We start from the raw sequence: 23,711 nt of genomic DNA, 5'->3' as shown, positions 1-23,711 counted from the left end.
ACATGCGGCTCCAGAGCCACGGGTTGCAGACCTGTGGTCTAGTGAAATCTTTTAACCAAAACATTACATTTGCAAAGTTGTTTAAAACCTGTCAGTTCAGTTATTAAATTATACTGAAGGCTGGAAAATTGTAATTTAACTTTTTGCCTTCTACAAATAACTATAAATATTAGTCATAATTGTGTAACACCAATTATCAAAATAAAACTGAGTGCAATTCAAGGGAACTAGGGAATCCGCATCTTGCTCACTATAAAAATCCAAAAATGTTCTTCCCAGCATGTGGCATACATTCATATAGTAGTACATGGAGATTAAAAAGGATAGATAAATATCCCAAGGAAAATATTTTACTTACTTGAAATAGTAATTCCTCAAGATCTTTTCTGAAAATTCATATTCACAAATTATAATTCTCTAACATTGTTCAACAATGCCAATAATATTAAAACATGTCCTGACTAAAATAACATCTTTAAGGGGAGTTTAATATTTTAAGAAATACTGAGAATGAGAAATTTCCCAGTCAATGACAAATGTTCAGTTATATGGGAAGGTGGATATTATATGAAGTTCTCTAAAAATATAAACATTTTTGTAAGTGACTATACTACTGTGGTATTAGTGTTATTCTAAAAATAACTTGTGACCAGCATTGCAAAGTGTTCCTGAAATAACAGAAGCACTACCACATTTTAACATTAAGTTTTAACTATTACATGATTATACTGTTAAGCTAGAGAAAACAGTATCTACATTTAAATTTGTAATGCCATTATTGAAAGGAACAAAGCTAATTTAGACTCAAGATTCAGGTTTCTCATTAACTTTTGCCCTCAGTTAAGATCATATGGCTGAATCTGAATGGCTCCAAAAACTTAGGAATATTGGAAAGAAGTCTGATTTAATCACTGAAACATATCACCTAAAGGTAATCAATAAAGATATGTAGAGGCTTATAGTAGTTTTCTGCTTGAATGGAAAATGTGGGTGGGTACAGGATACTTAAAGAGTTTGAACATATAAGTATCTCCCTGCTGCATCTTTTCCTACAATTATAACCTGAATTGTGACACAAAATATGATGACATTCAAGAGTAAGAACGAAAAATGTTAAGTGTGCTTAAAGTTTAAAAACTCTACATGTTTACCATGGAAAATTTTAAGGACCTTTGATTCCAGAGATTTGTTGGTAAGGAAGGAGACCTAAATATTAGCTGGTGAACATGTAAATCAAATAAATAAAAATATAAATCAATTATAATAATTTTAAATTCAAGCAATATGGATATGCAGATTATCTTACTGCTACAGAACTGGCATCACTTGTTTAGGCCTGTTTTCTTTTTTGTACCTAACAATGATCTAATTGCATGAGTAAAGGAAATTTTAGCTGTGAGCTAAAGTAGTAACTTATACTAAATATCAAAAAGCAAAATGTTTTAGAAAAAACATTTGTTGTATTTCATATTTGCTTAAAAATTTACTCCTACTGCAAATATCAGACAGCAAATGAGGAAATTAATGATTCTCTTTTGAGAAAGAGCAAGGGAAAAAAATTAAAACATGTGTTCTTATTTATAATGAATACCTTCTAATTTTATTGGATATGTAATTTCAAAATTATCAATACAAATCTGTAGATATAAAATCAATTTCAACAGAAACAATGATGTATAAAGCATTCATATTATGTAGATGATCATGATAAATAACTAAGAATTTCCAGTCTAAGAATATTTTTCTTAATAAGTAAGCACCAATAACATGAAATTGCTTATACCAAGGCACAAATAATTTCCATTATAAAACATGTAATAAAAGTAATTACAGTATATTGTGAAGGCAACCTGTTATACTTTGTCACTAATGGAATTATAATGTATTTTTAATATATTCCACCTACTGAAAGAATACCCTCATTCTTTTTATGGCAGCTTCTCAAAGAACTGTACCTAGGAATGTTTTTTCATTATTTAGTGGTTGAGTCTCTTGATATGCTACAAGTAAATTTTACCAATATAATTTATTTCTTAAGGTTAGCATAAAAACTTGTAAAAAAAAATCCACAGTATTTATTTAGTCACCTTGCGCCCTCTAATATGCAACATTTCTTGGGAAGAAGTTTAACATTAAAGGGTAAGTAATCAACAGTCAATATTAAGAATTTTGTTATAAAAGTCTAATCATTCCATATAATATTTAAAAATTTACAAAATGAAAAAGTGAGAATGAATATGAACATATTTTAAGTAATGCCCTAAAGAAATATTTTAAGATATGTATTATTATCTTATAGTATTATCTAATGATGATTAGTATATATCTCAGGTGAACAAGACTGTTAAATAAGTATAATTCTACCTAATTAAGAGATAACAATAATGATTAAAACTGAGATTAGAGATGAAGTATTTGATTCTACAAAAACAACAGTAAAATACATTTTTGGTTAAACTTGACTGGTGAATAGAGATATGTCCATGCTGGGTTTTTGTAAAAAGATTTGCCATTGCCTTTCAGATTTTTAAAAAGTTTTCTTGGTCTAGTTCTCCTATTTCAAGCAGTAACCAGCTCTGACCCTATTTAATACATGCAAAATCAGCCAACCCATCAGCTACGCCACCTGCCATGACATCCACATAGTAACACAAATAGTGTTCCTCCAAAGCTCGACTGCGTGTGGCTCTTTAGCTACACAACACCACCAATCTTCTTACTATTTTTAAATTGACCAAAATAACTATTTAATATAGAATGAATACAGATATATAATAATATACTATACAAAATGAATGTATCTTATACCTAATCAGATCACATATCATCTATTGCAATCAAATATCTTATCAGTATATAATGGAATTATATAGACTGATGTGGCTGCTGCAACTTTCTGAAAACATACTTATTTTGTACAGGATCTTTAATATTCCTATCTGGAAAAAAACCCCCACTATGTTTTATTGCTTGATTGTTGACCCTTAGAGGATCAGTCTATCGAGATAATTTTTAAAGGCTAGTGAAGAAAGTAGTTTGTCCAGCATGTTCAGTTTGTTTTATTCAAGAATTCTGTGATATATTATATTCATTCATTCATTCATTCATTCAATGTATTCATTCATTCATTCATTCATTGCCTGGAGTTTATAGTGATTATAGCTGTTTATAAAGTTTATACTGTAAAGTATTTATAACTGTTACTACAAAACGTACCAATAAATTCACATATTCCTAATACCTGAGAATATAAGAAATAGTTTCTGTTACATACTGAGAACGCAAGCAATGTGATGATATATTAATAATTGCACTTATTTTTTTAAAAAATCATGTAATTTGTAAATTCTAGAAATATAAAGATGTAATACAAGAATGTAAGTATTATACATCTTCCTATGGCTAGCTTACTTCAAAACTGCAGATGGGCCTCAGTTTTCATTCCAGTCCTGAAAATCATGCTTTTTTGTAAGATAACAGAATTAACCTCAGTAACAATTAGAAGAGTTACTGAAAAAATGGGCAAAGTATAAAGTTTTAAGCACTTCTGGAAAATATAGCTCAGGACTTCTGTCTGTCTATCTCTGTCTCTCTCACACACACCTACATTATTATTTTTATAACAAAAATTTAAAAAATATTTAATAAATGAATATATATTACAGTGCCTTGTATTTACTACTGATGCCTTTACTGCAATATAACTTTTCTTGATGCCTTAAAAAAATTGGAATGATGAGAATCAACAAAAGTGATCTAGTCTACAAATTTATATTCCAATGACTGAAAATAATCAGGAAAAATGATGGTTCAGATTTTTTTTTAAAAAAAACTGATTCTGATCAGCATAATGTGCTGTATCATCCCAAATATTAATGGTTTGTGCATGTGTTTTCTGATTTATCTTCCTTAGTGAGATTTTTTAGATTATTCTGAAAGTCAAGAGAGAAATTCTCCATTGTAGCCTGAGCAAAAGGATTGCTAAAAAACAGGTTTATGTCTAATGGAGGTGCAGATTCTGAATCCCATGAATCATCAGAACTACTAGAGTCTTCTGTAGTGGTAGGTGGGTAACTGAGTTGTTCTAACTGGTCAATAATGTCAGTGAACTGAAGAGCTGAGCTTGATTCAGAACGAACTGAATATGCTGGAAAATTCACCATAGAACTAGCTTCAGACTGATTAGCAGAGCTGTAAGTATGCATAAACGGTGTGCCATTTAATGTTAAATTGTTGAGAGAGCTACTTTCAGACTGGTTATTAATCAGTGAACTCGTTTCAGAAGGACTCAGGAGACTTTGCATTCTGCTTGCCTGTGCTTTAACTTCAAATAATTCTGAGGTATCTGATGGCTGCTGATTTCCATTGAAATCACTATCTCCTTCAAATTCAAATTCATCATCCACATTCATATCTACTGCTTCAACTGAATATCTATCAGGACTTGAATGAGAGGATACTATACTCTGTTGCAAAATTTCTTTAGTTAAAGTAGGTGACTCTGAGAGACACTTAGAAAGATTCGAGTCCTTTAAATCTAGGCCATCGTACAAATAAGAAAAAGCTTCAGAGCCTCCAGCAAAAAAGGAGATTTCAGCTGGATCATCATCAATGAACTCCTCTGAAACATGAAGTTGAGAACTAACTAGCTTTACAAGAGGGGCATCCCTACCTTGAAGCCGATGTTGTTTACCAGCAATGACCATACTTGTGGTAAAATCATCATCCTCATCATTGTCATTGTTGTAAGTTATCCTGCCTTGTTTGCTATACTTGTCTATTGCTATTTCTAAAGCACAATGATTCTCAGCATCAGAACAAATGGGGCTGCAGTTTTCTTCAACATTACAAATCCCAACACCTTGGAATGACTGGAGTTTTGGTGATCCAGGCTGTTGTACCACTTTGTTCCCAGTTTCTTCTGATATTATACTATTTCCTTCTGCTGACAAGCTCCCTCCATGTGACATTCTGGGTTCCAAAAAGAGAGAATTGCTTTCTGTCAAAGAGGACAAGCTGGCAATGTTTGAAGATAATAAATTATCCATATGGAAGGAGGCATATGTGCATGCACTAGATGCTGGGATTCTTAACCCTTCTGTAAATGAGATACTCTGGAGAGAAAAGAAAATTTATTATTAGATCAATTATTTCACCATGAATCTAAGAAGGTCAGACATAAAATATATCAATTAGTTGAGGAACTTATTCTCTAAAATCATGAAACTAGAATAACTTGTGTAACTCAATAGCAAAAAAAATGTTTATCTTGCTCCATTTCCAGGCTTTAGCAGCCCATTTTATTTTTGTTATATTGCATAGAAATATAAAAGCTGCATGTCTATGTGACTTTTACACTACTATCCAATTGGCAATACAATCAAATATTGGGTTTTTAGTGTTGTCTGAGCCTGGTTGTTTTCCTGCAGACATTGCAGGTAACATTATCAACGCATGGTAGAGTGACATTTGTTGGTTGCTTATGACACCTTGTTGACATAACTATCAAAACAAGCCACACATAAAGAGATGCTATATTATTTCAATATATTTGCTATATTATTGGAATGGGGGTTAAAAGAGTATGTGAGTCGATACTACTGGCATATTGTGACAGCGGCTTTATGTTTTAGTTCATTGTGAAATATATTTTATACAGTATTTATATTATATTTTTATACTTTTGTCAGCCACCCAGAATTACATCAATTAAAAAGAAGGCTATACAAATCGGTATAAATATTTGAAATCTAAATGCATTTCACCTTGTGTATGAGTATATGCATACACTTTATGACATACAGGTAGTCCTTGACTTATGACCACAACTGAGCCCAAAATTTATGTTGCTAAGCAAAACATTTGTTAAATGAGTTTTGCCCCATTTTGTGACTTTTTTGCCCTATTTGTTAAGTGAATCACTGCAGTTTTAAGTTAGTAACATGGATTGTTAAGTGAATTTGGCTCCCTCATTGACTTTGCTTGTCAGGTGGTTGCAAAAGGTGATCACATGATCCAGATACCACAACTAAGCATCTGAATTTTGATCACATGTCTGTGCAGATGTTGCAATGGTCATAAGAGTGAAAAACTTGTCATGTCACTTATTTCAGTACAGTTATAACTTTGAAAAGTCACTATATGAACTGTTGTAAGTCGAGGACTACCTGTACAATGTTGTTTTTGTAACTTTAGTTCTACCATATAAAGCCACAGGTAACTCTTGCATTTTCATTGTAAGATTATATTGGTGGCAATACTTAGGGGAGTACATGGAGCAAAGAGAGATGGTTGGTGGAGTCAAAGGACTTAGCAGGCAGAAGAAAAATTATAGGTTTAAAACTGAGGTTTGTGAGGAAATCTGTTCTACAAAAGAATGTAGAAAAAAATGTTTCTTTAAATCCACATTATTCTGCTCTATCAATTTTCTGATAAATGTCTATATATTGGCAAATATAGTAGGAGAGATTAAAGTCAGTTTGCAAATCAAGTAATAGTAAATTACTATTAGAATAGTAATAGCTGATTTGCAAGTATTCATACACAATCTGCATCAATGAAGTTGTGTTTGTCCAGTGTAAATACACGTGTGTATATGGATGTGCACAAATGATGCCATTTTCACACCAAGCAGGGATAGAGATTTTATTGAGAAATAGCCAGAAATTCTTATTTAAAGCATGCAGTGAAGTTAAAAGTCAGAGATAAATAAGAAGATTGTATAGATTACTCAGTGCTTTTGGTATGCCAAGCCAGGGCACTTCAGTGTGTCACCATTGAGAGGTGATATATTTTACGGCTACTTCCTTTTTCTCTCACAACTGTATTATAACACGATACCTATTAAAATCTAAACTGTATCTTTTTCAGTCCATCTTAAGATAAAGTTGAAATTGCAAACCTCATGATTTTAAACATCTAGCCTAAATTTTTGTCTGACTTTTCTTTTTCATTACTATCTAGTTTGTTGAAATTAGGATCTTGCATACAATCTTTTTTGTGTTGATAAAGCTATGTCCCAGCTATTTTAAATGGATTTTAGATATTTTAAGTGTCTGGTATTTTATTATTTATTTTATTTATTTGGATTTATTTTATTTATTTGGTATGTGTTCATTAAATGATTCCTTTGTATAGACATCACCTTATTTGGATCCTATTAAGGAGCAAAACACAGATTATGTTTATTTTATGACTGGGAGGTGAAAGTTATTCTCATATGATTAAATGAATTTATCTAGTTTTAATGATACAGCTTTAAAGGAATGATGGTAGTCAGAGCAGCCTATAACTAACTATGAGAGGTTGTCTGTTGAAAACCAGCAGCTGTCCAATTTAACAAATACACTTCCATGCAAGGCCTAACTGGAAAATTATGCTGGCTCTGAATTCTGAACTTGAGAGATGACTAAGATCAGTAATTATATGACTATGTGAATATGCTAACTATATTCCAGCAATCAGACAAATCCACATTCCTATAAGAAATTACACTTACTGAAAAGTTTAGTTCTTATGCAAGATTTTATATATATCAAATTCAAATTGCTAATAAAGAATTAGGGAGGCTGATATGGCCATTTCGAACTTATCAGCCTCCCTAATTCTTTATTAGCAATTTGAATAATTTACACAAATAATGAACTGTCGTAAGTTGTGACTATAGCCTGCGAATAGCCTTGGGTTAGGCTGAAACAGGAAAGAAAGAGTTAACTAGCAAGGTATTCAAAAGACTTGACAAATACTTAACATATATATATATAACATATATATATAACATATATATATATATAACATATATATATATATAACATATATAAAAAGGTAAAGGTAAAGGTTCCCCCGCACATGTGTGCTAGTCGTTTCCAACTCTAGGGGCCGGTGCTCATCTCCGTTTCAAAGGTCATGTGGCCGGCATGACTAGACGCCAAAGGCGCACGGAACGCTGTTACCTTCCCACCGTAGTGGTCCCTATTTTTCTACTTGCATTTTTTACGTGCTTTCGAACTGCTAGGTTGGCAGAAGCTGGGACGAGTAACAGGCACTCACTCTGCTACGCGGCACTCGGGATTCGACCCGCCAAACTGCCGACCTTCTGATCGACAAGCTCAGCGTCCTAAGCCACCGCGTCCCTATAACATACATACATACATATATATATATATATATATATATATATATAAATTATTCAAATTGCTAATAAAGAATTAGGGAGGCTGAAATGATCATTTCGAACTTCTTATGTTCTCATCAGTCAGTCATACCCTTTTTATCTGAGATTCGAATACTTGCCCCCTCATTAATTAAACATCTATTCGAACAAGCCGGCCTGGCCTGATGGGTTTGGGTTTTAACATTATTTTAACTAACCTACTACATTGGGCACAATCATTTAACTTTAAATCTTGTATCCTGTATTCTTATTTTTGTTGCCCTGTACATCGCCCTGAGTCCTTCGGGAGAAGGGTGGTATATAAAATAAATAAATAAATAAATAAATAAATAAATAAATAAACAAATAAATAATAAATTCCTTATTGAAAAGAGGTAATATCCAATATTTAGTAAAAGAACTTGGATAAATTGCACAGTTCTATCTACTTATATTTTGTTGATAGGTTTAAACTGTACACACTTTCCTCAACCTCCATAGCAAACCTAAAACTAAGAGCTGGTATGGCAGGGGCATATGGAATTTAGCATGAGGGAATTTAAGAAAGAGAAAAAACTTGAATCTTCATGCTGTCAAGACAATCCTATTTTGTAGGCTTTTACAAAGTACATTTTGGTTAATGTAGCACATAGATATAATTACCTAATACCATTACCAGAAATAAAAAAGAAAATACATATTTTAAATTTAAGAAGCATCACGTAATTTTCATAATCTTTTAAATCATGATACTTTATTTAAAACAGGTTAATTTCAAGACTAACCTGTTTGGGTGCATCAGGACTTGAAGTGTGAGTAGACATTCTAGTTTTGCTATGCCTCCTGTAAATAAAGAAGTTGATACATGCAATTGAGAAATAATCGAAGCTCCCTTTCTGCTGTATACAAGTTAAAAAATAGATGATTTTACAAAAGAGATTCTTTCAAACTTACTTAATGTGTAAAAATATGAAACTCAGAACTTTCTACATTCATAATTTAATTTCCTAAAATTTTTTGCTTACAAATCAGAATTGCAATATTCAGAATATAAAATATACAAATATAAAAGTTACTAGTTTTTATATAAAGTAAACCCAGCATTAAAATACCTAAAATAACATTACTTAAGAAAAAAACAGTAAATGCCAACTAAATATAATTAAGCAAAAATGGGGGCAATCTGACTTGCTTAGAGAGTTCCATATTAACTCTGTTGGTGGTTGAACACGCAATAGGATCTCTGAAGTTCAAACTACCAAATGTCCAGATGGAGGAAAACAATGGCCCTGACAAAACAGACCTCCAACCTGTCCAGCAACTAAAATCATTCCTTCTAGCTCCACATTATGAAAAGATTCAGTCACATTCTAAACAGCCCATATTCTAATGTATATTTTAAGAAGCTATAGATTATGAAGTTTCTTTCTTGACTTCAGATACACCAAACATAGTATTCATACAACTTCAAAGGTAATAGGCATTTTAAGGACGTCTAACAATATTTTAGCATTAAAATAAATATTTTTCATGTAGTAGACCTGGGATTAAATTACCCACATTTCCAGCTAAACATCGCACAGTAGAAAGTGGGAATTTTGGAACAATTTTTATCAAGTAAGATAATGAGCTTAAAGGACTAGTAACCTGCCTCTGCATATTACAATTTCATATGTTTACTAATACCCAATACAACTCTTTTTTCTATTGGAGATGAGATAGGGTCCAAACTTAGTTTTGCAGCAACAAACAAGGGATTAAGAGATTAGGACACGTAATTCAAAGCATTACAAATATTACTCCATGTAAGAGATAACCATTTGTTGTGATTATTGTAATAATGAACAAATACATATAAAGAATAACTGTAAGATATTCCTCCAACTGACATTATCTGAAGTGAAAGTGTTTAAATCAATCAACATTCTATTATCAAAATAACTTCACTAAAATTAGTGAATTTTGAATTCAAAAAGACCAAGTTGTTGCTAAAAACATGAAAACCAAAACTTAAAATTATTAGGAAAGAAAGTCAAATTAATTGTACAGCTATAAATTTATTCTAAATATAAATAGTAGAATGCTAATATTTTAGAAGACTGAGGAACATATAAAACAAATTCCAAAATAGTAACAGTTTGCTGCTTATTACCTTTCATAAGGAATTTTCTTCAACCCACTCTCTCTAACATAATCCACCAATTGTTTTTGTGTTCGTCCACTGTAAAACAATAAATATAAATATTTTAAAAACCTTATGAGAATATATTTAAATCTGTGCTTTTAATTTTTATAGTAATAAGATCCTAAATTTTTAGGTTAAAAAAACAGAAAAAAATTCTTGAATGCCTTTTTTGGAACAAAAGAAAATGAGTTATATTATACCTGTATCTGAAAGATGATCCTCTGCTGAAGAAGACTGGTTTTGGTTTTGCTTTTGGTTGATCAGATAACCTAAAGAATGTATGATACTCAACACATATCTTCCAGAGGTTCTTGCACTCATCTCTACCTCCCAAAAGAAATTCCAAAGTATCCTGATATGGACCCTAGTATCACAAAACAAACAAGGCTCAAGCACACTATTTTAATTCTCATCCAGTCAGACAGATATTATAATGCAGACCTAAACTACACAGGGTAGCCATTAATTTATCATTGTGAGAACGTAAGAGGGAGAATAATTTAAACAGTTCTTGCTAAGAAATAAGCTAATGCATAGCCCTTCCTCTAATTTTATATTATAGTGATTTGATGGGAAATAGAAATTATTTGAATTGCACAAAGTGTTCGAACAAAAAAAATGAAGACAAAGTTCATCTGGACACAATCATTCATCAATATGAACAAATACCAGCAGGAGTAAAATAAAAGTAATTTCTTAGTCTTAAAAATAGATTTTAAGAAGTTTATTTATTTATTTATTTATTTATTTAATTTATATACCGCCCTTCTCTCAAGAGACTCAGGGCGGTGAACAGGGCAATACATAAAAATTAGATACAAAAATTAAAATTATTAAAACATGATTAAACAATGCCCATAAATAATACAAATTTAAAATTGAAGTCATTTATAAAAATCCCACCCCATCCCATCAGGCCAGGCCCGCTTGTTTAAAGAGATGGGTTTTAAGGTCGCGCCGGAAGGAGCGGAGATCGGGCGCCATCCGGAGCTCAACCGGAAGATGGTTCCATAAATCCGGTGCACCCACAGAGAACGCTCTCCCCCTGGGGGCCACCAGTCGGCATTCTTTGACCGGCGGCACCCTGAGGAGGCCCTCTCTGTGGGAGCGTACTGGGCGGAGGGAAGTTGACGCCGGCTGCAGGTGCTCCCCAAGTTATTCTGGACCCATGCCATGGAGGGCTTTGTAGGTCATTACCAACACCTTGAACCTCACCCGGAAGACAACTGGCAACCAATGCAGCTCGCGGAGCAAAGGTGTGACATGGGAGTATCGGGAGACCCCCAATACAACTCTCGCGGCTGCATTCTGTACCAGCTGGAGCCTCCGAGTGGTTTTCAAGGGTAGCCCCATGTAGAGAGCGTTGCAGTAATCAAGACGAGAGGTCACGAGCGCATGAGTGACCGTGTGCAAGGCATCCCGGTCTAGATAGGGCCGCAACTGGCGCACCAGGCGAACCTGGGCGAAAGCCCCCCTAGTCACAGCTACAATATGGTCTTCTAAGGAGAGTTGTGAATCTAGGAGGACTCCCAAGTTGCGAGCCCTATCTACAGGAGATAATGACTCACCCCCCATAATGAGGGGTGGGATATCCTGAATATCCCGAGATGCCGGTACGCACAGCCACTCCGTCTTGTCAGGGTTGAGACGAAGCCTGTTCCTCCCCATCCAGACCCGGACCGCCTCCAGGCACCGGGACATCACGTCGAGGGTATCACTGGGGTGGTTTGGGGTCGAAATGAAAAGTTGGGTATCATCGGCGTATTGATGATACCCAACTCCAAAACCACGAATGATCTCACCCAGCGGTTTCATGTAGATGTTGAACAGAAGGGGCGAGAGGACCGACCCCTGAGGGACTCCACAAGCGAGAGGCCTCGCGGTCGACCTCTGCCCCCCTGCCAACACCGACTGCGAGGGTCCCAGGAGATAGGAGAACCACTGAAGAACCGTGCCTCCCACTCCCAATCCCCTGAGACGCCGCAGCAGGATACCATGGTCGATGGTATCGAAAGCCGCTGAGAGGTCTAATAGGACTAGAACAGAGGAGTATCCTCTGTCCCGAGCCCTCCAGAGATCATTCACCAGCGCGACCAATGCCGTCTCCGTGCTGTACCCGGGTCTGAAGCCCGATTGGTACGGGTCTAGATAATCCGCTTCATCCAGGACCAGAGGGAGCTGGTGTGCCACCACACTCTCAACAACCTTCGCAAGAAAGCGAAGGTTGGAGACCGGACGAAAGTTATTCAAAACAGCCGGGTCCAAGGCAGGCTTCTTGAGGAGAGGTCTCACCACCGCCTCTTTCAAGGCGGTGGGAAAACTACCCTCACTCAAAGAAGCAGATATAACCGCCAGGAACCAGCCTCGTGTCCCCTCCCGGGCTGCATAAACCAGCCAGGAAGGGCACGGGTCCAATAAACATGTGGTGGAGCTCAGCCTCCCCATGATCCTGTCCACTTCCTCCGGAGTCACAGGATCGAACTCCTCCCAGGTCACATTGACAAGATCGCTCGTGTCCTGATCGTCCGATACTGCCCAGTCGGAGTCCAAACCGGTCCGAATCCGAGCGATTTTGTCCAACAGATGTTGACTAAATTCCTCGGCACGCCCCTGCAAGGGTTCCCCACTAACCTCCTGGTTAAGGAGGGAGCGGGTCACCCTAAACAGGGCGGCCGGGCGATTATCTGCGGACGCGATGAGGGCAGCGAAGTAGTTAGAAGTAGTAGTTAGTTATTGGTCACAGCATTTTTAGGATACTATGTTAACAAAATAGCTGTGTGAAATGATGAAACATAGCAATTTAGTATGAAGATCTTTAAGCCTGAGTACTTCCAATAAGGATGAAACTAGTGTCTCTTACTGCTAATAAAGTATACGTATAGTGTCCTGAAACTTTGCCCCCAAACTTCTGCACACATGTGTTAGGCATTCGTGTCACAATGCCATCATTGGGGCAAAAGTTTATGTGTGCTTCAGCTAATTGCTATTTAGCATCAATTGAAAGGACAATCTTTGAAATACTGTAATGTCCTTCCAAGTGCCAATAATATAACTATAGGTCAAATGTTCATTACTTAAATCACACTACTCTACCACTGAGCAACATTTTTCAATGTACATGAATAATTGCCACATGAACTAAAAAATACCTTGCAAAGAAAACTACAAGAAATTCTGATATCAAATTAGGTACAACTATAAATAGATAATATCCTTACACGAAGTGAATGCTGGGTTGCTTGAGCCTTCAGGAAGAAGCATGGCTCATATTAGTGAGACAACTACAGAAAAAGGCAACCAGTGTATTGGCTCTCATAGGAGTGCACTGTCGTGTGTATACAAGACATGACTGGTTTTAGAATATCAGCATGTACAAAAGAAAGGTTGTGTTCTCAAATTATAAGTGGAACCCATGTTTATTTTATTTATTTTTTTTAATTTTAATTCCATTTATATCCCGCCCTTCTCCGAAGACTCAGGGCGGCTTACAAACTTAGCAGTAGCCTTCATTCTATGTATATGCCTGCTTATTAGGGCTTTCACACACCCCCAAGCGGCATTATTACAAAGTCAGCTTAATTGCCCCCAACAATCTGGGTCCTCATTTTACCTACCTCGGAAGGATGGAAGGCTGAGTCAACCTTGTTTGTCTAATTAAATAATATTCCTGAACATAATGTCACAGGTTCATTTACAGAAGTCTGTATGCATATCAACTCGTACTTAAACTCAACACAAAATTATAGAAAATATATTATGATAGTACTTACATGAACGTCTGGATGAAGCTTGATAAGAAATCGTTTTCTCTTGAAGCTTATTTTTCGGATTTTGGACCAGTTGAAAGTATTGATTTTTATACTGCCCTGTGTAAAGTGCAATATGTAACAAGAGAAGAAATATACATAATACAGGATTTAAACACACTTCCCAGAGTCCCTCTTTGAGGGAGATGGGTGATTCAGAAATGTGAAAAGTAAATGTATAAATAAAACCAAATATACATAGTACAAGATTTAAACAATATGTATAATGATATGATGTCAGATTATTATTTTTAGCTACAACTGCCTAAATAAATAAAGTATTTACTATTCTCTCCTGGATACCAAGAACGAGATTCTACAGGACTTTGGTAAAAAGACTTAAGGCAGAGATAAGAGATGAGATGCTATAGGTTATATATGAACCCTCTTGAATCAGACCATTTTAATTATGCTAGTCAGCATGTCATGCTGCTATAATCAAGTTTAAAAAAATGTTTCCTTTTTTGAACATGTCAAAATTACTAGCCCAGGTCAGCTTGAAACCACCAGCATTGGCAAACTGATGGGTAAATGAACCACATGGATTTCAAATGAACAGTTATTTGCAAAGAATATGATTAATCATTTAGCCGTAAAGTTTAATCTGACTCAGTATGTTAGCAAGACTTGTAAAAGTGAACTCTGATTTCTCATTCAGAAAACTCTTTACCCTTAAGATTAAACTTAGAACATTTTAAAAGATATATTTAAAATTACTTTCTTACCTGGAAAACCAAGACACCCATGTTTGAAACAGCCAGATTAATTTTTGTCCCTTCACGATCAGATGCCAAGTGAAATCTCATGCCATACATCTCCAGTTTTCGAGCTATTTCAAGCACCTGGAAGTCTGATTCGGCAGGAGTTTCACCCCTTTAGTAGTAAAAATAAAATCAAAATACAGAAGTTAACGATGAATTTATGACACTCTGAAAATGTATGAAAATGGGATGATTTAAGGGAATAAACAGAAATACTCCTTTCCTGCAAGCAGCCACATGGGTTTACTTTATCAGGTCAAATGGGGGAACTAATTTAACAACAGCATATAAAAATAACTTGAAAATGATGCTCTTTATCAACTAATTTTATTTAGTATCTGGATTTCAATCAACATACAAATATCATAAATAACGTGACTGAGGCTAATGCATAATACTCACATAACTGAATAATCTATTCTATACTATACATGGATGGAATATTTTTTTTTATTTTTCAGTTCAGCATCATAGTCAATGATATTAAAACCTGCTGAAAGAGCAAGCAGGGAAACATGTTAGTCCTCTCTCTATATTCTCTTACAAAATATCGTTTATTAGAGTGATCAAAATGGATTCTGCCTCAAAACTAGGTCTGAACTCTGATTAAAAACAATCAAGGTAATTGGAATCCTCTGAGTACAATTCAACTCTATGTCTTAAAAAGATGCTGATTGGATGGCCCAGATCTATTCAGGATAAAAACTTTGCAAACAGAGTCGAGAGAGGCCATTAAATCAAACTTTGCACTCAGTGGAAAAGATAGTTGATATCCTAAAAAAGTAACCATAAATAGAAAGCATCTACAATGTTATCCAACTGTAGGGTTCTAGTCTGCACGAGAATGAGGAATTTGCACTTTTTTTTTGTTTTTAATATGGGGTCCTTGGTACTCTCTGAACTTGGTTGTTTCTTGCAGATATTTAGATAACATCATCACTGCTAAAAGGGAGGGGGGTTGTTCTCTGTTTATATACTGTATAAGTTGCTTACCCTGTGAGCGTTGATAGAAATGTTCTTGGTAATATTTTGATTAGCCTGTTGTTTACTGTTTGATTGTCTGAGTTGGTAGTTCCTTGACTGGGGTATTATTTACTGCTTGACTGTTGGTTTCCTATTAATTTTAGTATTTATCTCTGCTTATCTGGGTGTTGATTGCTGGCAAGGAGATGTTTTGGTCTTTTTGTTTCCTTTTTTAGTTTTGATCTTTTTTGCTCTTCTATTGTTTTCAATGTTTATAGTCATGAGTTAGATAGCATACGTATAAATTTAAATAAATAAATAATACATGAACTTCATGATAAATTTGGAGATACACCTATAGAAAGAAGTCTACTCCAAGCATGGTATATAATGGGGCTATTAACTGTACCTATTCAATTATAGCACCAAATCATGTCAATGGAAGGATTATAATGTTAGTAAACGCAACCACATGCTTCCCCTCTGTATCTGCAGAGTAGACAATGTAAGGTATTTATGCTGATTTAGCTGAAGTAAAAACATCACATCTCACAGACAAAAGCTGTCATTTTTCTTCATACTGACTTTTGTAATATATTGCTCAGACTAGTAAAAGCTGTTTGTTAAAAATCTTGCCTAAAATTTGGCCACTCAGTAAATACATTAAGACTGTACATAGCAAATATTATATTGCAAACAAATTGCCTTAAGCACAAAAAAACCCTGAACCATGCAACAAACCACACTTCAAACATTATTGCAAAGTTAATTTCAGTACAGTATAGTGGTGCACTGAATACAAAAATCATAAAATAATTTTACTTACACATGCTTCCTGTGAAATGCAAGTATTTTTTCATGCAGTCTTTCTTGGTTGGGAAAGTATTGGTTGTTTTTAAGATGTTCGTGATCTCCTGATTCATCAAAATCTCCAATTTCCGCTGTGACATAACAGAAAATATATTTAAAACAAAATACTTAAGTATTTCAGATTACAGTTTTATTAATTAATTAGATTAGCTCTTTATGTATTAAAATAATACATAAAAATAAGAATGTCAATTTTACAACATTCATCCTAAAATGTATTATTTGTTTCTGACAGGATTTTTATAGGCTAATGCTAAAGATGTGATTCTGATTAAGTTCAAGGGTTCAAATAGGTTTTCAGTTTTTCTAACACTTTCACTCCAACTGATATTTAAATTGTGAGGTACATAGAAATATGCAAATTCAGCTGAATTTTCTAGATACACTCATTTATCATGGAAGAAACCAGAAAAGAAACAGCCCTTGACTTAAACTTGAGTAACATTCAGTATCTAGTATATATTATAAATGCTGCTGGAACACTAACTACAGGATTGCTGTACATTGTTACATTGTAAGGTAAATTGTTACATTGTCAAAAGGGCTCAGACATAACTGTATAAAAATAAATATCACTAAAGCTTATGGAAAGGGAATGGATGCCTCATTGTTTATGGCTGATACAAACACAACTAATACCACAGTAAAATTTATATAGTTTAACTCCTACAATCTTTTGTCCAAAAATACTGCATTGAGTCAAGACTGTATAATCAAATGACAAAGCCAGTGCTTTTTTTGTCATAGAACGCACTGGAACGGTGTTCCGCCACTTTTTTTTGAAGGGAAGAACCGGCTTCTTCTAAGCCACTACTGCGAATAAAGCTCTGGCTCGGTGAAAGGAAGCTGCCCGGGGAAATCGGGGGCGTCAAAGGTCGACCCGGAAACACTTCCACGGCCCTGAAAGCAGACCCTCTTCTCTGCCTTGGTTCATGGGGCTCCCCTCCCCCCGCTGCCACCTGTCCACACCCCTGTGTTGGCCGCCAGGGACCAGGACTGGCTCCTGGAATGAATCTCTTAGAGGGACCAGGCATGCTCCCAAAGCAGGCGTGCTACCGCCTTGGTTGCTCTGGCTCCAGAGGAAGCCTTTGTGTCATCAGAGGTGGAGGAGGATGAGGTGATAGAAGACATCCTGGCTCCGAAAAAGCGCCCTCTCAAAAGCCGCGGCAATGGCATCCAGCTGACGCTGCTCACATGATCTGTGCCTTGGAAGTGCCCTAAAGCGGTCCCCCCGCCCCCCCCGCCAAAAGCTTTTACAAAAGAAAAAGAAAAAAAAAGCACTGGACAAAGCTATATTATAAGTAAAAACATTTCTGCATATATGTCATTTAACAAAGTGCCAAATACTTATATGTCAGCATTTCTCAAGTATAAAGCTGATGCATTCTTATCTATAAAAGAACATTACATACTAACATTGTAGAAGATGTGATATGAGGAGTGCTGCTGTATTGTCATTGCAGGTAAGGCGTTCCTCTGCCAGATCTCTCTTCATTTGCAGTGCAAACAGATATCTAAAAGGAAAGAATTAGTAACATGGTCATTTGAACCACAGAATATTACACATTCTGGAAAGAAAGACACAATCTGGCAAAAGCCATGGCAAAAGCAAAAAATAAATTATAGTATGAAGATTGAAACAGGCCCATTACCAGCTGCTTACTTTTACTCTATGTCTCTAACCGACATATAAGAATTACAGAGTTCCACTTGCTTACTGCTACATCATCTTAGTCACTATTACTTACCATCCTAATAGGCAGATTTGTAAAATGTTAACATCAATTTTAACAAGAGTGCAAAATCTGGCATGAATATATTTTAATATAAACAACATATTTGAGTAATGATATGCACCAAGGATATAATAATAAAACTGATGGGCTGTTGTTCAAATCTGTGGACACAAGACTGCATACTACAGAAGATTAGACTATATGAGCCTTATGGTCACTTCCGACTCCACAATTCTATGGTTAACCTACAGATACTGTTAAACTGTATCTCCAATCTTCACTGATTAAGGGTGTGAATCTAATTTTGAATTATACACCAACAATTTATCACCCTACAAAGATATATCAATTTACCAAGCTTGGGCTACAGCAGAAAATTATACAAGGGACAGTCAGTTCCAAAAATAGTATAAAAAACCTGATCAATACTATTTCATGTGCCCAAAGTTTAATGTTTCATTCACCCACAATGAGCTGTCTTTCTCATTTTTGTATATTGACAATCATCGTTTAGCGACAATTGGGCAGGCAACTCACTGCTCAGTAAAACTCAGATGACACTACTTGTGCTTAAAATTTTATTTCAGCTTTCCTTTTCCCCCCACTCTCCCACCCTTTGGAATAGTGCCTGCAACCAATAAAAGCTAATGCTTCTATCTTATTTTTTTAATGGAATATAGAAAGTCTTTACCTGGTGTACTCCTCTTGCAATTGGCCAGGATCTGGAGGAAAGAACTTTACAGCTAGACGAAGCACTGTGTTCTTTGGTCCTACAGAAAGCCAACAGATCATTAAAATGTAACAGTCAGCTCACAAATGTTATTCTTTTATTGTAATTACATGTTTGATGCCTTTAATTGTTATAAATTTTAAAACTAATCATGGGATTATGGCTTTAGCAATAGATTGCCACTGACCTACAGACCACTGTCCTTATTCTATTTCTCAAAGTTTGGGATGGTTCCCAAATGAATAACAGTACATTCATTAGTACATAATACTTCATAAAAATACATGAGGTATTATACACAAAATATCAAATTAAATTTATTGGAGGGAAGAAGGCAGGATCAAATAGTTTATTTTAATTCAATATTTAATATATTTCTTAGTCATTTTTAACACTGTAATCTTCCAAAAGCACCTTTAAAAATTAAAACAATTTCATTAATTTAATATTTGATAAAGTCAAAATTTTGAACACAAGAACAAATAATGTAAGCTATCAATTGAGAGACAATCAGGCCCCACCCTTTGCTAAAATCTACTTGAAATTGTCTTTAAATCAACAGATGGAAGCATCTATAATTCCTTCTAGAAGAAAATTCCACAGAGCAGTGATTACCCTTAAAAGCAAATTTATTTTCTATAAACCATACATAATTCAATGACAGAGCAGCAACCACTGCAAAGATCTAATTTATTAACAGGAAGATTGTCCACTGAACTCTAGACTCTCAAATAAGCAGTAAATACCTAACTTATAGTGACAACAACATGAGTTTATGTGAGAAGCCAACAGGATTTATGAGCCAAAAGATGTACAAAGTGCAGATTCCTTTACTTATTGATGTTCTCTTCTTAGGTCAAGCTTTCCTGGAACTGTACAACTGATATGCAAGCCCACACTAAGGTAGAGCTTTGAAAAAAATATTCCAAAAACCTACCCACACTTTTCACTTGCCCTCCTTTTTTTTACCCTCCTTTTCACTTCAGTTCTAATTAAAAGTAAAGGTAAAGGTTCCCCCGCACATGCGTGCTAGTTGTTTCCGACTCTAGGGGCTGGTGCTCATCTCCTTTTCAAAGCCAAAGAGCCAGCGCTTGTCCGAGGACGTCTCCGTGGTCATGTGGCCGGCATGACTAGACGCCAAAGGCGCACGGAACGCTGTTACCTTCCCACCGTAGTGGTGCCTATTTTTCTACTTGCATTTTTACGTGCTTTCGAACTGCTAGGTTGGCAGAAGCTGGGACGAGTAACAGGCGCTCACTCTGTTACGCGGCACTCGGGATTTGACCCGCCAAACTGCCGACCTTCTGATCAACAAGCTCAGCATCCTAGCCCACTGAGCCACCGTGTCCCTCAGTTCTAATTAGCTATATATTATTAGTGCACATTGCTCTTATACCTATATGTATTTAAATTTGCTGTTTTCTTGCTCTGTCCGTAAAATAATTGACTTTTTTTTACAATGCCTGATAGTTGTAGCCAAGTAATTGTTGCACATTTATATAACTGCTATTGCTGCCTGGAAAACCTTGGGTCCGATCTCAACCCTCACATTTGACAATATGTGGAATTTCATAAATACTGGCTCAGGAGAGGCGTGGCAAGTTTGACTGACTTAGTCTAATTGGGCAGGAAGACAGAGTTAACCCATTCGTGGATTCTCCATCTATCATGCTGGAGAAAAGTATAATAAAACATTCATAAATCAATTCTTCATTGTTATTTCATCATAGCCTATATAACATTAAGAATCTGAGACTAAGAATTCCTATCCAGTTAAAAGAATATATGCAGGATTTAGAACCAATATTATTGGGAAACTGAGGACCTCTCTTTTAGACAACTTACAATAACCGACTGCTATTGCTTTTTCTTGCTCTACCTTTAAGTCAGACTGCCCAAACAAGTCGCTGCAATTTTCTTGGTAAGTTTTTTTCAGAAATGGTTTCTCACTGCCTGCTTCCTAGGGCTGAGAGAAGGTGACTGGCTTAAGGTCCCCCAGCTAACTTCATGCCTAACTCAGGACCTAGAACTTATAGTCTCCTGGTTTCTAGCCCAGTGTCTTAATCACTACATCAAGCAGGTTTGTGTTAGAATATCTCCAACTAAATCCAACATTAGAGCTCAGGGTTGAATTGTTAGGTTCTTGATGTTCACTGAACTTGTTTGTTTTCTTGTAGACATTTCATTATTAGAATAAAAAAACAAACAAATAAAACAACAGAGGATTTTGAGGCTTGTTAAAAGGACAAGTTCTGCCTTCTTCCAACTGAGAAAAATAGATACTGGTCTATAAAAAAGAATGAAAATAAAATAACCAGCATTTGTATTATTGTATTTGTTAAATTGTTATTTTTGTTATAAAAAGCAATTTAAAGAATAGTATAATTAACTGAGTTAATACCAATCATTGCTTTAAAATAACTTCAGCCTTTGGGAATGGAGGTGCCAACATGTTTCTAAAATACATATGAGCATCATCATTTTTAAAAAGTGTTGTTTCAGTTAAATTTTTGAAAGAAACATTGATTTATAAATGTACACACTTACTTCTTATTTGTTTCACAATAGGTTTCATTGGCTCCAACCAAATCTGAATGAAAGAAATAGACAAATAAATGGGCAAATACCATCATACAACTAAATCAATTCTAATAGATTCTGCTTGCATCTCTCAATGTAGCTAAACTAAATTTAGTAAATAAAAACATGTTAACATACTTTTCAGAAATATAGTGAAAAAGATGGGATAAGGAATTGCAATATATTCTAATTAAAGGAGAACACTCTTGGAATTAATCTCAGGAAAAATCTGTCCATATGAATACTTTAGAGTTTGATGCAATTAGCAATACCATACTGACTGTAATATAGTTTAGTTGCAAAATTGAATCTATTAGGTCATTCTGCGAACCAAACTTCAAGTTGTTTTACATGTTTGCCTACTGTGTTATGTGAATCAAGATCTTGATTCTCTCAAAACATGTTGAAGAAATAAATGAAATACAAAACAACATGGTGGCTATATTTTTGTGGATATGTACTCATGGACTTCTTGATGAGTTTATATGCCTGTTGAGGTTTTGCAGAATATATGTTTCTTTATGTGGACTTTTGGTCACTGCACAACATTTCTGCCTTGTAAGAAGTCAATTCATAATCACATTAATAAAAAAGTTTTACTTAATTTTCACTACAGACTTTTTTAAGCAAACAAACAAAATCAAGAATGAAAACAATATAAAAACATGCTACATACCCAATATGATTGCATGTTTTTGAACTCAATTCCAAAATAGTCAGATTCAATCAAATTCAGACGATTAAATATCTCTGTCAGTAGTTTCTGGCCATAACATTTTGACTGGAAAAATAAAAAATTAAACTTAATTTTTATGATAATCAAGGTGTATTAAATGTTAAAAATACTGTAATGCTAATGCTACAAAGTTTTGCATTAAAAAATTGCTTAAACTGTTCAATTAAAAAATATTGCTATATGTATATGCAGCAATACAGTGTAGGTTTTTTTATACTATTATCATTTTCACGTGGCATAAATTCCAACAAATTTCTAGAGCACTTTATTGTCCTCCCATTTCATAAAGTACCTTAATATATACATATATTTCAACAGATCATCTGGTTTTAGGGAATTTACATAATCAAAATTACTTTAAATTAAACTTTAGGTTTTAAGTTAGACTGGAAGGAAATTAAAAATTATATAACAATAATACACAGAAGCATAATCTGACAGCAGCTAGATATTGAGTTATAACTCTTAGTATTCCTTATTTGCCACGGTCAATAAAGGTGGAGGGACTTATACTGATGGTGAACTGGATCTTGGAATTTTCTAATAGCATTCAAGACAGGAAATTAACAATTAAAAACAACCGTCTCTGAGTAGTTAATAAACTTAGGTAAACATAAAGCAAAATTTATCAACTCAATTATGATTAGCAAAAAAATGTCCCAATGAGAAGTTATTATCCCCCAGGATTGTCACATTTGTCTGACACAGTCTTCACAATTGCATTTGGCCCAGTTTCCAAAAATATTACAGTGAAGCCATCATACTACCAAATAAAAATTGCAAAGTTAAGGATGCTACCTTGGTGTCAGAGACCTCCTGGACTCACGGCTCAGTTTGGAAGATCATATAGGAGCCGTGGCCAGGGGGCCTTTTGCCCAGGTTTGCCTGTTGCGCCAGTTGCAGCCCTATCTGGACCGATATGCTCTACGCACAGTCACTCATGTGCTTGTGACCTCCCGGATAGACTACTGCAATGCTCTCTACATGGGGCTGCCCTTGAGGACCACTCGGAGGCTTCAGCTGGTGCAGAATGCAGCCACGCGAGTTGTGATGGGGGTCTCCCGATACTCCCATGTAACGCCTCTTCTCCACGAGCTGCATTGGCTTCCAGTTGCCCTCCGGGTGAGATTCAAGGTGCTGGTGATGACCTATAAAGCCCTAAATGGCTTGGGTCCGGATTATCTTAGGGAGC

At 35.3% G+C, this 23,711-nt stretch overlaps 1 protein-coding gene across 1 annotated transcript in view; it reads right to left on the bottom strand.

Annotated features, from left to right (window-relative positions):
* Window positions 1-23,711, bottom strand: part of FARP2 (FERM, ARH/RhoGEF and pleckstrin domain protein 2) — an 84,271-nt gene that overhangs the window by 40,365 nt on the left and 20,195 nt on the right. The window contains exons 3-13 of the mRNA XM_083363610.1: window positions 22,460-22,564; window positions 21,751-21,793; window positions 19,165-19,243; window positions 18,154-18,251; window positions 16,694-16,808; window positions 14,869-15,016; window positions 14,108-14,203; window positions 10,538-10,701; window positions 10,305-10,373; window positions 8,938-8,995; window positions 4,673-5,114 (exon numbers count right to left, since the gene is read on the bottom strand). Coding sequence (XP_083219736.1) covers window positions 4,673-5,114; window positions 8,938-8,995; window positions 10,305-10,373; window positions 10,538-10,701; window positions 14,108-14,203; window positions 14,869-15,016; window positions 16,694-16,808; window positions 18,154-18,251; window positions 19,165-19,243; window positions 21,751-21,793; window positions 22,460-22,564 — 1,417 coding nt within the window. The remainder of the gene's footprint in view (window positions 1-4,672; window positions 5,115-8,937; window positions 8,996-10,304; window positions 10,374-10,537; window positions 10,702-14,107; window positions 14,204-14,868; window positions 15,017-16,693; window positions 16,809-18,153; window positions 18,252-19,164; window positions 19,244-21,750; window positions 21,794-22,459; window positions 22,565-23,711) is intronic.

The sequence above is a fragment of the Vipera ursinii genome (genome assembly GCF_947247035.1).
Source record: "Vipera ursinii genome assembly, chromosome: 5".
Taxonomy (NCBI): Eukaryota; Metazoa; Chordata; class Lepidosauria; order Squamata; family Viperidae; genus Vipera; species Vipera ursinii.
The sequence above is the reverse complement of the archived record's forward strand: the minus strand, read 5'-3'. Positions and strand labels throughout refer to the sequence as shown.